The 14,855-nt window shown below is 35.7% G+C and overlaps 1 protein-coding gene across 5 annotated transcripts in view; it reads left to right on the forward strand.

The window, feature by feature from the left end:
• The window catches only part of PAM (peptidylglycine alpha-amidating monooxygenase), a 157,813-nt gene that overhangs the window by 85,917 nt on the left and 57,041 nt on the right, over nt 1-14,855 (forward strand). For all 5 annotated transcript variants that reach the window (XM_088130144.1, XM_088130145.1, XM_088130146.1 and 2 more), the window contains exons 8-12: nt 7,074-7,122; nt 9,085-9,152; nt 10,393-10,473; nt 12,109-12,185; nt 14,021-14,124. In XM_088130144.1, coding sequence (XP_087986270.1) covers nt 7,074-7,122; nt 9,085-9,152; nt 10,393-10,473; nt 12,109-12,185; nt 14,021-14,124 — 379 coding nt within the window. The remainder of the gene's footprint in view (nt 1-7,073; nt 7,123-9,084; nt 9,153-10,392; nt 10,474-12,108; nt 12,186-14,020; nt 14,125-14,855) is intronic.

Consider the following 14,855-nt stretch of genomic DNA (forward strand, 5'->3'; position numbering starts at 1 on the left):
GGGTGTGTTTATTGTACTTGGAGACTTTAATCAGGCTAATTTGAAAACAGTCCTCCCTCATTTCCATCAATATGTGGATTTTGCAACCAGGAGTAGGAGCACACTGGAATTAGCCTATTCTAACATCAAGAGTGCATTTAAAGTTTTTGCCCACCCTGATCTTGGCTCCTCAGACCATCTTACTGTAATGCTAATTCCAGCATATAGGCCTTTGTTAACTAGAGAAAGACCAATAGTGAAGCAGGTAAGAGTTTGGCCTGAGGGAGCAATGGAAACATTACGAGGCTGTTTTGAGCGTATAGACTGGAATATGTTTAGGGAAGCTGCAACGAATAACCAGCATACGAATGTGGAGGAATGCATTTCATCTGTAACTGCATATATCCAGAAGTGTATGGAAGATGTCGGTGTTACTAAGAACATCATCTTACGGCGAATCAGTAAGCTTGGATGACTCATGAAGTATATGTGAAGTTGAAAGTGAGGAACGCTGCTTTTAAGTCTAGTGATACGGAGGCTTTTGGAACAGCTAGAGCTGATCTGAGCCGGGCTGTAAGAACAGCAAAGTGGGCTTATGGTCAGAAAGTTCCATTTTTTTTTTCACGATTCTACAAATACCAGGTGTATGTGGCAGGGTATTCAGACTATTACAGATTATAAGATTACTCCGACATCATATGAGGAGAATATAGATTTTCTTCATGAACTTAATAGGTTTTTTGGTAGGTTTGAAGCATTTAACAATACTCCTGTGAGGAAGGCTGTATCTCATCCTGACAAGCAGGCACCTACCCTTGATACAGTCGATGTTCGGAGGACCCTGAGAAAAATCAATATTCAGAAAGCAGCGGGCCCAGATAATATTCCAGGGCGGGTGCTGAGGGACTGTGCTGAACAGCTGGCCAGTGTCCTTACAGACATATTTAATATTTCCTTGCACCAGGCTGTGGTCCTGGTAGGCTTTAAGGCTGCGACTATTATACCTGTCCTTAAAAAATCTACGATCACATGTCTCAATATTTACTGCCCGATAGCACTCACTCCCATTGTGATGAAATGTTTTGAGAGGCTGATGAAGGATTACATTGTTTCCAGACTCCCTCCTTTGTCTGATCTGCTTCATTTTGCTTGTTGATGGAATCACTCTGTAGAGGATACAGTCTCTTCTGTTCTTCATTCAAGTCTGGTACATCTTGAGGAGAAGAACAGTTATGTGTGATTGCTGCTTATAGATTTCAGCTCAGCATTCAATATGATTGTTCCCCAGCATTTGGTGGACAAACTGGGTTCTCTGGGTTTCAGTAGTCCCTTGTGTAATTGGCTACATGACTTCCTTACTGAGAGGTCTCAGTCGGTGCAAGTTGGAAATAATATCTAGCTCTATCTCTCTGAGCATCGGGTCCCCACAGGGCTGTGTCCTGAGCCCATTGTTGTTCACCCTGATGACCCATGACTGTTTTGCCAGGTTCACCATCAATTCTGTTGTGAAATATGTGGATGATACAACAGTGGTGGGTCTTATCAGGGATGACAATGAGTGGGCTTATAGGGAGGAGGTGAAGGACTTGGTGGAGTGGTGTAAGAAAAACAGCTTGGTCCTAAATGTGGAAAAAACAAAGGAGATTATTATAGATTTCAGGAAGAATCAGTGTAGTCATACTCTACTTTTTATTAATAACATACAGTAGCTGTGGAGTCAGTAGCATTAGATTCCTAGGGGTGCAGTTAATGAATAGTTTGACTTGGTCCCTAAACACTGCATTTTTGGTAAAACGAGCATAGCAACGTTTACATTTTTTTGTGCTGGATGAGGAAAGTACATCTCCCATCCTCCATTCTCCTTACTTTCTATAGAGGCACTATAGAGAGTGTACTAACCAACTGTATTTCCATCTGGTTTGGAGGCTGTAGTGCCTCAGACAGAAAGTCGGTGCAAAAGGTAGTAAGGGCAGCAGAGAAGATAACTGGGATCCCTCTGTCTCTCATCTAAGATCTAGCATATGTGTACTGTTTGTTTAGAGCTCGAAAGATTGTCAGTGACGCCTCCCATCTTCATCACGGCCTGTTTTCTTTGTTACCTTCTGGGAAGAAGTTCCACTGTATCTGATGTAGAACAGCCAGATTGGGAAATAGCTTTGCCCCGCCCAAGCTATCGGATTTTTGAATGAATGTGTATAGAATGTATATTTTATAGTAATTATGGTATCTTCATGGTACTTCTAGTGTCTGATTGTAATTGTGAGCCAACTGCAACGGAATTTCATTTTAGTGTATAGTGGAATAACAATAAAGTTATTATTCTATTCTAACCACTCCACTACTCACACCCAGATAGTCAGTATTATCATCAGCTTATTTTTGTTTTTGTCCTAGGTAGGTAGACATGCTTCTAAATAAATCATTGGACTGTCATGAATAATTCTTATTCTTTTAAAATGTCTATATAGTTCCTTATAGGGTATGGAAGGTCTCTTGGAAAGAAAATAATGCTTGATTTGTTTTGCAGGATTCCTGTTTTTTTTTTTTAATTAAAATAAAATATTTTGCATATATCAGAGTGATGGGGAAATACAGTGGGCTCTGAGAAAATGTGTATAAGCAGCACACTGAGGAGCCCAGGCTAAACCAGCCTCACTAATAGTTCTATTACGTAATCCTGTGCATGTCCTCAAACCTTATAGAATTAATGGGACTTACTCTAGGGTATGTAGGATTGAGGCCTTGATAAGTCCCTATTTTATAAAATAAATCTGTGTGTATTCTAGAATGGAAAAATAAACACTACAGAAGTTGGGATATAAACATTTTCTGTGCTAAGTTCATGAGTAGTCATCAATGTAAAATAGTATTGCCTTGGCTGAAGAGAAACAAATCGTATTTCCATTTCTTTTATAATAAGAAATTGTAATATTTACACATCAGAATTTCAGTAATGCAGGCTATTGATTTGTGAGATCGTAAAAAAGCACGTGAAAGTAAAATGATTCTAGAAGCGGTGATAGTTTTTAAACTATGTTAATTTCCACTTTTAATAAGTTTGCCCCCCAGCTGATCTTGATTATTCCTGAAAATATTAAGCAATGTTGAAACTGTTAATATTTGAATGAGAAACAACCAAGCACTTCTGAGGTTGTAGGTTAGACTGGAAAACGTAACCATCTCTATATTACTGCCAAGAAAATTAGATGGAACATACAGTCATCACAAGACACCACCTCATTATTTCCAGCTGTTTTAATTTAACAAATTAAAGTTTGTGATGCATGACATATTATTTCAGTATTCAGGGGCAAGCCTTCATAAGATAAGCTACATTCGTAAAGCTGCAAAAAAAGAATAAATTCTGTTGTATGATCATAAGTATTAGCTTAATTAAAAAGATAGTTTCGCTTTAAATGGCCATTTCCTATTTAGATATATAGACTCTTCTTTCCTAGTCTTTGAAATGTGCATTTACAAATGCATCTTAGATGTGCATCCACCAGCGTTCCTCCACATGCATTCATACATAATGTAGCAAGAGATGACATTGAAGATAAACTTTTAAGTAAACGTTTCTATCATTTTCTTATTTGTTACTATGTTTGCCCAATATTTTTGTCTAGTTTAGAATAGTCAATAACAAGTGCTATTATTAACATCGGGTACATTTATCATCACTTCCATGTGTAATATTTCACAAATAAATCAGGAGTGGAAAATTGGTTTCTATTTCTTCTGGGCTTCTTAAAAATATATAACCATGATACAATAAGTGTGGTTTAGGATTTTTCAGTTTTATAAACCTTTAATGTATCTTTTGAGTGGCAGTTACCATTTATTTTTTTTTTAGTGATCAAAGAATCAGGAGCTGATACTCCTATCACAATGGATTTTGCTATAGAGACTCTGCAGTCCAGAAGTGCTATTAAATCCACAGTAGTAAGCACAGATTCTTGTTTGATCTCTGTTGGAAACTCTGCATAGAGACTCAGCTTGAAAGAAATCTGCTTCCGAGGCTAGAATGAATACATTTTCCTCTCATTGCCATAGGGCAAATAGAAGCTAATAATTCATTTGTTCTAAAGGCATATGTACTCGCTGTCTAACTGAAATGAAGAATCAAAGGAGTTATCCTAAATTGAGAGGCAAATGGGGAAGAGTATATACAGTATAGCATAGCAACCTGTGTAGCAGATGTAGTACTTGCCAAGAAAGCAAATGTTACGTTCTTGTTTTTTTCCAAGAGAACATTGGTTAGACATTGCCATTTTTGAAAATAGAGGTATAAGAACTAAAAAGAAGGTCCATATGTTGGAAATTCTGTTAGAATTAAAAGAAGCTCTTGTTTGTACATCATACATATTTAATATAGGAATTAGTGTGTTATTTGCCATTTTTTTAAAAAAAAACCCTAATATCTTATGCAAAGCTGAAGATTTTACTTTGCTTTAGCACAGCAGGCAATTTTTCTGAAGCATATAGTGGTACGGATTTAGAGGTAGCACAGTTATTTTCCTAGGGTTTTCACTTGTGATGTTAGTTTATTCACATATTGTTTTTATTACTACAGATGCAAAGGTGATAATGGTTACTTATAAATGCTGCAATCTTATAATTGTGGGTGAAGTAAATTTCAAAATATAGCAACTATGTATCATTTTTACTTCTTTAGAAACCCCCCACAACGTCATTTTATGAACTGTCTACTTCAGTGTTTGTTTTGAATTTCTTAATGAATCAAGAGCTTAAATACATGAATGTTTGTTATAAGACCATTGAATCTGGAGAAATTGCATGCAGAATTTTTTCTATTCCAATGCTGCTTCTCCTTCTTGTACCATCTGCTCTTTCTGGATCAGCAATGCTTCATTGGATCTAGAAAAAATATCCAGTTCTTTGCTTGGCTAAAGATAATGAATTGCTCTTGGCAAATTATAATCAGTCAGTGGAACATCTCTGTCTTAGTAAAATGAAAGTAAACTACTTCACAGGATTATTTTAGGATGAAATAAGAAAGGTTATAGCATGATCCGTGTTCACTAAAAGGAATTCTAATTTACCATATCTCTGTAATGATTTTCCTTTCTCATTTCCTTTCCTAAACTTTTCCCTAACTAGTTAACTATTTATTTTCTGGCTATTTATAGTCTGACTTTGTGTGACAATTATTGTCTCCCAAAGCAACCCATATGGTAAAAAGATGAGGAGAGCTACCAAATACTTACAGTCTAAAAAGACAAGAAGCCCAAAGGAAGGGGAGTAAAGAAAAGGTGAACAAAGTTCTTCAAGGCCAGACAGAAGTGGTGAACTAACTTTTTAATTCAAGCTAGTCTGATTTTCTATGTGGCATTGCTTTGTTTGTTCTACTAGGTTTAGGTACTGGGAGGAAAACAATAGATTTTGTAATACAATTGACATTAGATGTTATGCAACGTGAATAGACTGAGAAGTTATCAGAAAGGTTTAAAGAGGTGAAGAATTATTAGGCTCATAATATTTTGGGCTATTTCTTCAGGATAGTTATGTGGTAGACAATAAGATTATCGAGTGTTATAACAGTGTTGCCAAGTTGGCATTTTGCAGATAAACTAATACACTGACTCCTGCTAGGCAGAGGAAGGAGATACCTTGAATGGAGCATAGCCTAGAATCCTGCTATGTCATAGTAACCTATTAAGTATGTTTGAGTGTTTTGAAGGTGCATCTGTTTCTCTCTCCTTCTTCCTTCCTTCCCCAGCTCTTATCCATACAACAGTAGTCAGCAATACTTAAGCAGTGGGAGAACTGCAAGTTTGCATCCTGATCTCTCAGAGGGTTAGAGACCAAATGAACTTGTCATTGAAGGGAATGGAACCAAATTTTTTAAGTCCATTAATTTGGAATAAAATTTAAAAAGAAATTGTACTGTTGAACTTTACTGATTCAATAATGGGTAGTTGAGGGAGGCACACGGGCCTTGCAGGATGTTCATCCCTCTTACCATTCCAGAACAAAAAACATATGAGATAAAAAGGCAGGTCAAACCAATGTAAATATCAGCGAATCAGTAAAAGACATAAAGGCTATGCTTCTTAATAATTTATCTGGCTTCTACTCTGGGGGAGGCAAAATACTATATATCTAACAGCTTACTCTGAGTTAGTAAAAAAAAAAAATTCAAAATGTGCGATTGAGTAATATTTTTGTAAGGATTCTCCTAGCAGGTAAGCAACATCTACTTGTCATTTTCTGTGTGGGAACCTAAGCAAGATTGTACCTAGTTACTTCTTAGATGGGGGACTTTTAGGAAACATTAGCACTTTAGACAAGGATGGAAAATTAAAACAAACAACAACACACAACAACAACCTTGAGAAGACAAAGTGACTAATCATTTTCCTCTTTTTGCAAAGGAAATTATGAATCTGAGCTTAATTTGAAGGAGATTTTGCTTAGTTGCTTACTTTATTGGGACTGACCAATAGGACACACATTGCTGAATTATACTGAATGCTTCATCAGTTTAGGTGGGACAGAAAGGAGGGGATGGGGAAATAGTAAGATAGTTCATGAAATTTATTAGAGAACTACTTGATCTGTTTAGAAGAAAATGCTTAACTTGTTAATCTGGGATGACAGATATAATAAGCATTAATCTGAAATGCGAAAAGATGTGTTTTAGGTATCTGGAATATCTAAAGCAATAAAAAATATTTTGTATTGAAAAATAAATGTAGTAGTTTACCTTGGTACGTGAAATACAATATTACTGTAATATTTTTCCTTTTTCTTTTCCCTTGAAAAACTTCTGCTGTTTTCTAAAACATAACTACTAACTTAACAAGCTTCTAGGTGCAGTATTTTAAAGACTTATATTTTTTTGTTTTGTTTTGTTTTTTTACTGTTATAGCATTTTAAAGAGATTTTAGTGCAAACACAGGTCTTCAGCCCTGGCTGAAGACATTGATTTTATATTGTATATGGGGGGGGGACAGGGAACTTCATGCTTAATATTGTCCAGTAAGCAGTTATCTAGTTATCTACTTAATTATTGTACTCAATACTAGTAAGAAAACTATTATGCTTAAGCTCCATTTTAATATTTTGTGCAGATAAACACAAAGACTGTTCTGGAGTGACTTTACATCTGACTAATCAAAAGTAAGCATCTTTCATGTAATTTCTTAAATATTGTTCTCCAATTCTTTTGAAAAGTTTAATGTGAGCTTTAACAGAAGTACAGAATTCTAGTGATAGTCCGAGTATGTCCTGGTAAATAAGACAGATTATTTAGTGAATACATTCTTCAAAGTGACTTGATAATATGTTTCTAAAATTGTAGAAAGACTGTTTGGAGTAAAATAAAACATTTGCTGTCCTTTTCATCTTGAAAAATAAATGTTCAACTTTTAATATGTAGCCAAAGTAAATATTCCTTGGAATATTGCTCACTGCTTCTTCTTTTTTGTTTTAGATTTCAGGGTAAAAAATTTATTTTGCCCAAATCTAATTTCACTTTCCATTGCTGCTTGATTGTGGACTGTTCTTTAAGTCCTAGTTTTGTTAATGTTGAGACATGGCTGACTTGCTGGCTTGCTTCCTCCTCCCCCCCCCCCACTTCTGCCACCCTCCCTTCCCCATGCAAAGACAAAGTTTGGCTTTATATGCATTTACTCCTCTTTTCACCGGCAATTAATTAGTTCATCAACTAATGTATTCATTCATCTTCATCTGGGAAGGGGAGAGGGGAGCCTTGGAGGAGAATCTATATAAACATTTATTTATTTAAGATATTTATAAGGCAATCCAGTTCCAAACAATGCTGTCATTGTACAAGAATAAAAACAGAAAAGAAACCAAGCCAAATAGCAACAGATAATGGTTAATCCAGAGGGAACACTTCACATTCTTCTAACATACTCACATCCTTAAGGAACCACCTACTCATCTTAGCCCAAAGTCTGGGAAGAGAGTCAAGTCTCCTAAAGGACAGCAGGGTGGGGCTGTGTGGACATCTGGGGGATACTATTCCAGAGGGCAGATGCATTATGAAAGGCAGTGTTTCGGAGGGATATATCTTCCAATACAGTACCTTGATTTTAACTGTGATAGAGAGCTGTTTGAAAATAACATAAGTTATTGACATAGAAATGGAAAAAATAGTAACATTAGTTGATGTTACTAATTAACTACCAGGGAGAATGTTTACTGGCCAATAAAGAACCTTCAAAAACTATTTTAATCTTTCCCCCCGATGATGAATGTCAGCTTTTAAACTTCTTTTAAAGCTATTTTGTATATAATCGAAGTGTGGAAAGCAGAAATGTAAGCCTTGTAGAACTGTTTTCTGTATTTCTATTGTAACTCTCAAATCAAGAATTGTATACAGATAGCCTCGACTTACAACCATTTGAAGTTACACAGCGCTGAAAAAAGTGACTTACAACCAGTCGTCCCACTTATGACCATCACAGCATCTCTGCAGTCACGTGGTCAAAATTTGGGCACATGACAACTGGCATGTATTTACAATGATTCCAGCATCCTGGGGTCACGTGATTGCCATTTGCAACCTTTCAGGGGGTTTCCAACAAGCAAAGTCAATGGGGGAAGCCAGATTCGCTTAACAACCGCGTGATTTACTTAACTGCAGTGATTTGTTCAACAACTGTGGCAAAAAAGGTCATAAAATTGGGTGTGACTCATGTAATGACTGCATTGCTTAGCAGCAGAAGTTCCAGTCCCAGTTGTCATAAGTTGAGGACTACCTGTACCATGCAACTGGGAGCCATGAAATTTGTGATTGTCTCACCACAAGTGGTGTGCAAACCTCACACCTGCATATGTGCATTATGTTTTTTTAATAATTTTACTGACTTTGAGTAACTGCATAAACTCTTACTTTGTACTATCAGTCTATAAATAGCTATATATGGTGGGTTTGAATTTTTGAAAGTGCTGTATATAGCTAAATAGCTCTTTTCTTTTTAAAAAATCAGCAAGCCATAGTGATTGGGTAGATTCAGTTAAAGTTACCCTGTTAGTAGATTTAAAAATATAGTAAATAATGAATCAGGGCAATATATCTAAATTTGATATGCGTTTCTTCTTTTTCTTTTAAAGGCAGCCTCTGATTGCTGGCATGTATCTTATGATGTCCATGGATACTGTTATACCTCCTGGAGAAAAAGGTGAATAAAATAGGTAATCCTGTCCACCCAGCCCTCTGTCAGCCTTTGCAATCTTTTCAGGTGAAACAGCCTAACACTTCCTCATGTGGAGCTTTAATACTGAAAGCTATATTAGAAGAACGTTATAGCAAGTTCAGATATTAGTTTCTTTGGTTATCATTATCAGAACATCAACATAGCAATCTAATAAAAAGTGTATCAATTTCTGATAATTACTAACTGAAAAATGCGTGTTATTATTATTACTATGTATGTATTCCTTTAATCAGTACTTTTTCAAATTTTCATTTTTTTTTTATGATGGGAGTATACATAAACATGCATGTGTACTGAAACACAAAGGGAAGCTGCATTGCTAAATTCTAATACTTCAGATACTTTTTTTACTTTTAAGTCATTTATATTCATTCTCGTTGTCTTTCTCACACACGCATACACAGAGAGAGATTACTGAACCTCCTAAGTATTTCAGCATAGTCAAGGAACAGGTCATATACAATATGCTATCTTTAATTTATCTGAATTATTACCCAAGTTTCACGACAAGTAATAACTTCCAGTTAATATGGCTGAGCTTCAGGGTTCTCTTGTCTTATTGGCTGCAAAAAAAAGTGAGAATGAAGATTTTCACTTCCATGGTTATGTAACCTTATCATGGCACCCACATTTGAAATTATGCTTAATATTTACAGTGGTTTTCTGAATCAATTCAGTTTCATGGGTTTTAATTAGGCTTCTCTTCCACTGGTCATTCCCAGATTTGTTGAAATCTCCAACCCCTCCTCCATTGGTACCCCACATTCTCTAGTTATTGGCTCATAGTTCTATAGTGGTGTGGGTTTTTAGAACCACAAAATGTCTGTGGATATTTTGCTAGGAAATATCTGTTTAACATTATCTGCAAACAGTCATCCCACCCACCAAACCAGCTCAGATAATTCCATGTACTTATGGATTGATTGAGTGACTCTGTATAGTAAGAACAATATTATGCATATGAATATATGCATACATGGGAGTTTTTCCTTCAGTTAATTAAGCAGAATAGCCATTAACTGCAATGTGTGAATGAAAGACTATGCAAAGATATTTGTGGATGAATGCAAGAACAATTTCTGCCCACATTTCTGCTGGTACTAGTATATTGCCAAGTATTTCATTTAACTTTACAACCATAATTCTAATTGTCTTCAATATGTAGACATCATTTTTAATGTCTTTCATTTCTGTTTTCTAACAGTGGTTAATGCAGATATTGCTTGCCATTATAAAATGTATCCAATGCATCCATTTGCTTATAGAGTGCACACCCATCACTTAGGTAAGTCTTTATATTTATTGATAATTCTCTTTCCTTAGTAGTGGTTTAGGCTTAATTCTCATACCCAGCCTTTTTTGGAGGTGGGGGCGGTGGCGGTAGCAAGGTCTCCTGATTGCTGTGAAATGGAATTGGGTTGTTAATTGTAATGTAAATTATTCCATAATGTCTACACAATATATATACTTATGTATACAGTATTGTGCGTGTGTGTGTGTATTTGTGTATATACCTGTATATATACACACAAACACACACACACAGTGTTGTGTATATATGTATATATCACACATATATATTATTTAAATCTGAAGAGTGTTAGGACAGGAACCCTCTTAAATATATGTGCCGTGTATCCTGGTCCAGATTGATAAATATTCATAAAACTTAGTATGCAGCTTCCATACCTGGGCTGCAGAAATCCAGATGAACACTAGATAGCAGTAAAAAGATACAGATGGTCCTTGTATAATCACCACTCATTCAGCAACTGTTCAAATTTGTGATGGTGCTCAACAAGTGGTATTTACGACTGGTCTTCAAAGTTCCAGCTGTCGCAGTGCCCCTGCAGTCACATGATCACAATCTGGGTGCTCAGCAACTGGCCCAGATTTCCCACTGTCACAGCATCCTGCGGTCATGTGATTGCCATTTGTAACCTTCCTTTTGCAGGTTTCCCACAAGCAAAGTCAATGGGGAAGCTGGTCAGAAGTCACAATCATGTGAGGTCCTCACTTAACAACCTGTGGTGATTTCCTTAACAATGGTAACCAGGGACTGCTGGAACGGCTGTTGCTAAGCAACACAGTCATGTGACATTGTGCTTTATGACCGCATTGCTTAGCGATGGAAATTCCAATTACTGTTGTTAAGCAAGGAGTAACTGTACAGAAAATCCTAACTATTTGCAGCTTTTTAGTGGTTGTTCAGGTTTCTGCACCACATCCAGTTGCTCTAACTTAGAGAAGCTAAAGGCATATGAAGCCAAGTGGTACTCTGTCCAAGCTCTGCAGTGGGACAGTATTTTTATTAGAGCCACCCCAAAAATCACAACATAATGAGTTCATTGTTTTGTTACATTTAAGCCCAACCCTCACGGTCAGTTTTTTTTCCCATGAGTGCAGTTTTGCCAGTATAAGTTTTAGGCAAATGGTATTACTGCCAGTTTAACTTTCTTTTAGAATTTTTTACAGTGATTAGGTGATAAAAATATTGATAGTGCAGATTTTGTGAAGGCAGGTTGCCATACTCAGAAACAATGGTAAAGTATAAGCATAAAAGACTACTATGTAACTAATATATAATCATCATCATCATCATACACATTTTGTCCAATTAATTATAATAGCTTTCTTATGGATTAATCTATTAAATGTTGTAGTCATATTATAAAATCTTATGCAATATTAATATAATTATGTGAGAATGATCTGTGGATTTCTAAGGAGGCATATGTATAAATGAGCAAATATCAACAATCCAAGCCTTTAACATTATCAGTTGGCTTAAACTGCAAACTGGTATTTTTTGTTATTTCTCTACATTGTTTATTTTGCTAAACTGTGAAATGGTAGTAGCACACAAGGTTTAATTCTATAAAACCTGTTTATTTACAAGGGAAATGTTTTTTTGTTGCAGGAAAAGTAGTAAGCGGGTATCGAGTTAGAGATGGTCAATGGACACCGATTGGCCGGCAAAGTCCTCAACTGCCACAGGTATGTTTATTCACATTTTGAAGGTATCTTGGGTTATTGTGCTTCCCTGTTAAAGAATAATTACTCTCACTGTGTAATTTAATGGAGATGTGAATAGTTAAAAGTGTAGATGTAAACAGGAGAGCCAACATGGTAGATGGTTAAAATTTTGGAATAGGAATGGGGCAAAACAGTTCTAGTCCACCCTCAGCTATGAAAGCTCACTGGAAGACTTTGGAACAGCCATCCTCTCTCAGCCCAACCCACCTCAAAGGGCTGTTGCTGAGGGAGTAAAATAGGTCTTGTACTGTGCTTAAATATAAGCACATACCCAATAAAAATATTTCTACTATTACTAATGCCACTAAGTCAGTAGTAGCAGGAAGCCTAAAAAAATTAAAATGGCATGTTAGATGAGTAGTTTGAATTGATTGCAACCTTTTATAAAATATGGACAAAAATAGTGTCACAGGCAGCAGTTAATATCCATTAATAATTTCTCAAGCATTTTAGCATAGCTTTTATCTTACATCAGGCTCCAAGATAAGGGAAAATGGATGAGCATGACTGAACAAAAATAGAGACCAGACCCCAGAGTTTTTCCTTTTTACACTACAAACATCTGCATCTCTCATTCTGCTTCTCTAACTCCCATAATTTAGAGGGTGTATGAGTAGCTATTCAAGAAAAATATATACTACAATGTGAGACATTTTTGTGTTTGTCCAGTTTTTTCTTTTATTCATTTAGCCAAATTTTGAGGGCTAGAAAGACTGTTCTTTTGTCCCTTTACTCAGAAATAAGTGCCACTGAGTAAAGGGACAAAATTTTCTTGTGCTCATAGGATATAAAATGTTATAAAGTACTATAATGCAGGTGAAAATAGGGAGCCTATTTAATACACACAGACACTTAATATATATTTAATATACATACAAAAAATATGGAGGGATACAGTAGGTATTTAATTTGCAGTCAGATATCTTTAATATAATATTCATTGTAGTACATAATAAACGATATGTATTGCTGCAGTTTAGTACAAACCATATGTCACTTTTGGTACTAAATTTGTTTCATTTCATTCTTTTTCTGTTTTGCCTCTCTCTACTTTTGGCAAATAGAAAGGAATGAGGAGAACTCCCGCACACTGTTGAAAACAGATTGTAAGAGAATAACAAAGAATTCCTCCCACTTAGCATCACAGAATTACATAACACTTTATCAGTAACGTTCTCAGGATGACAATTTATATAATTTATTGCCACCTGTCTTGTATAATTATCTGATATAGACGGATACCCTAACTTGCTAATCAAGCATTTTTTAAGATAGCTAGAGAACCTGGAGGTGTATTTTCCTTTCACTCCTATTTTTATATAGAGTAGTTTCTGTGCTGCTTTCTATCTCATAAGAAACGTTTGTGTGTTTTAAAGTGTTTATGTGCTGTGCATTGTAGATCATGTGACACAGTAAAGAACATATCCAGTGAATCTCTGTCCTGCCAATAAGCCAGGTATACAATGTTCAACCAATACCGTTGGGACTAAAGTGACCAATGTGATTCATTTTATAGGATCTTATCAAATGAAAGTGGCAGAAAAACAGAATTTCCATCTTTGGGCAATCTCCAAATAATAAATTTTGATTACTAAAGAAAGGGAATTAGGCTTATTTCATGACATCAGTAAAAAAGACAATGTGTTTTAAATTGTACACCAAGAAGCCTAAAATATGAAATAAAAAACACAATCCAGTGATATATTCTATAAATTCCTAATAGTTAATAAAAGTAATAGAGGAAAGATAATTTACTAGTAGTTTGAAATCATTATTTCTGTTGTTTCATTTCTCAGGCATTTTACCCTGTAGAAAATCCTGTAGAAATCAAGTATGGTGATATTCTGGCAGCAAGATGTGTCTTTACCGGTGAAGGCAGATCTTCAGAAACATATATAGGGTACGTGTTAATATTTTTAAAGATTCTAATGGTTATATAAAAGTTTAAGAATCAAAATGGTTGCTGCACACAGAAAAAAACTTCTTTAGTTTCCTGCTAATGTGTTGTAGGGTATATAAGCTAATTGGCTAGAAAAATCTTATCCATTCCAGGATATTAACAGACCTGGATATTTCAAGGTCCATCTTGTCCTATATAATCGAACCTTTGCTTTAACTTTTGCTCAGAGACCTTTTAGCCCCACTTCTGAGGTAAGATGAGTAACGATTGGGGCTTCTCTGTCACATCTTCTGCGGTCAAGAACTTTTGATGTCAAGACAGCAATATTTGATTAACAGCTTTTGCTACTTTTATTTGTATTTTTGTCTGAATGACTTGTAAATGACTAGGAGAAGAAGGGTTTCTGATATATGGGTATTTAAATATATATTGAGAGTTGTTAGCCATAGCATGGTCAAGATTGTATTGATACAGGTTAAGACTTCCAAATGATTTTTTTTTTCATCATGCACATTAATCAAATCATTGTTGTGGCTGATGTTGTAAGGCTTGAAACTGACAAAGCTGGAATCATCAGTTTTTGAGTTAGAGAGTAGTGTTGTGAAAACATATCCCAGCTGTATCAGGGCTATCAAGAGGCTGGCCAAATTTCTGTTGGCTGAGAAAGGCAAGAAAAGAAAGCCAAGTATTTAAACTCTGGAGGGTAGACATAGAGGGCTCTGAATTCTTTA

The sequence above is a fragment of the Python bivittatus genome, unplaced genomic scaffold, assembly GCF_059951505.1.
Source record: "Python bivittatus isolate LINGU-HERP-01145 unplaced genomic scaffold, Pbiv_v1 ctg000850_np1212, whole genome shotgun sequence".
In the NCBI taxonomy this organism is placed as follows: domain Eukaryota; kingdom Metazoa; phylum Chordata; class Lepidosauria; order Squamata; family Pythonidae; genus Python; species Python bivittatus.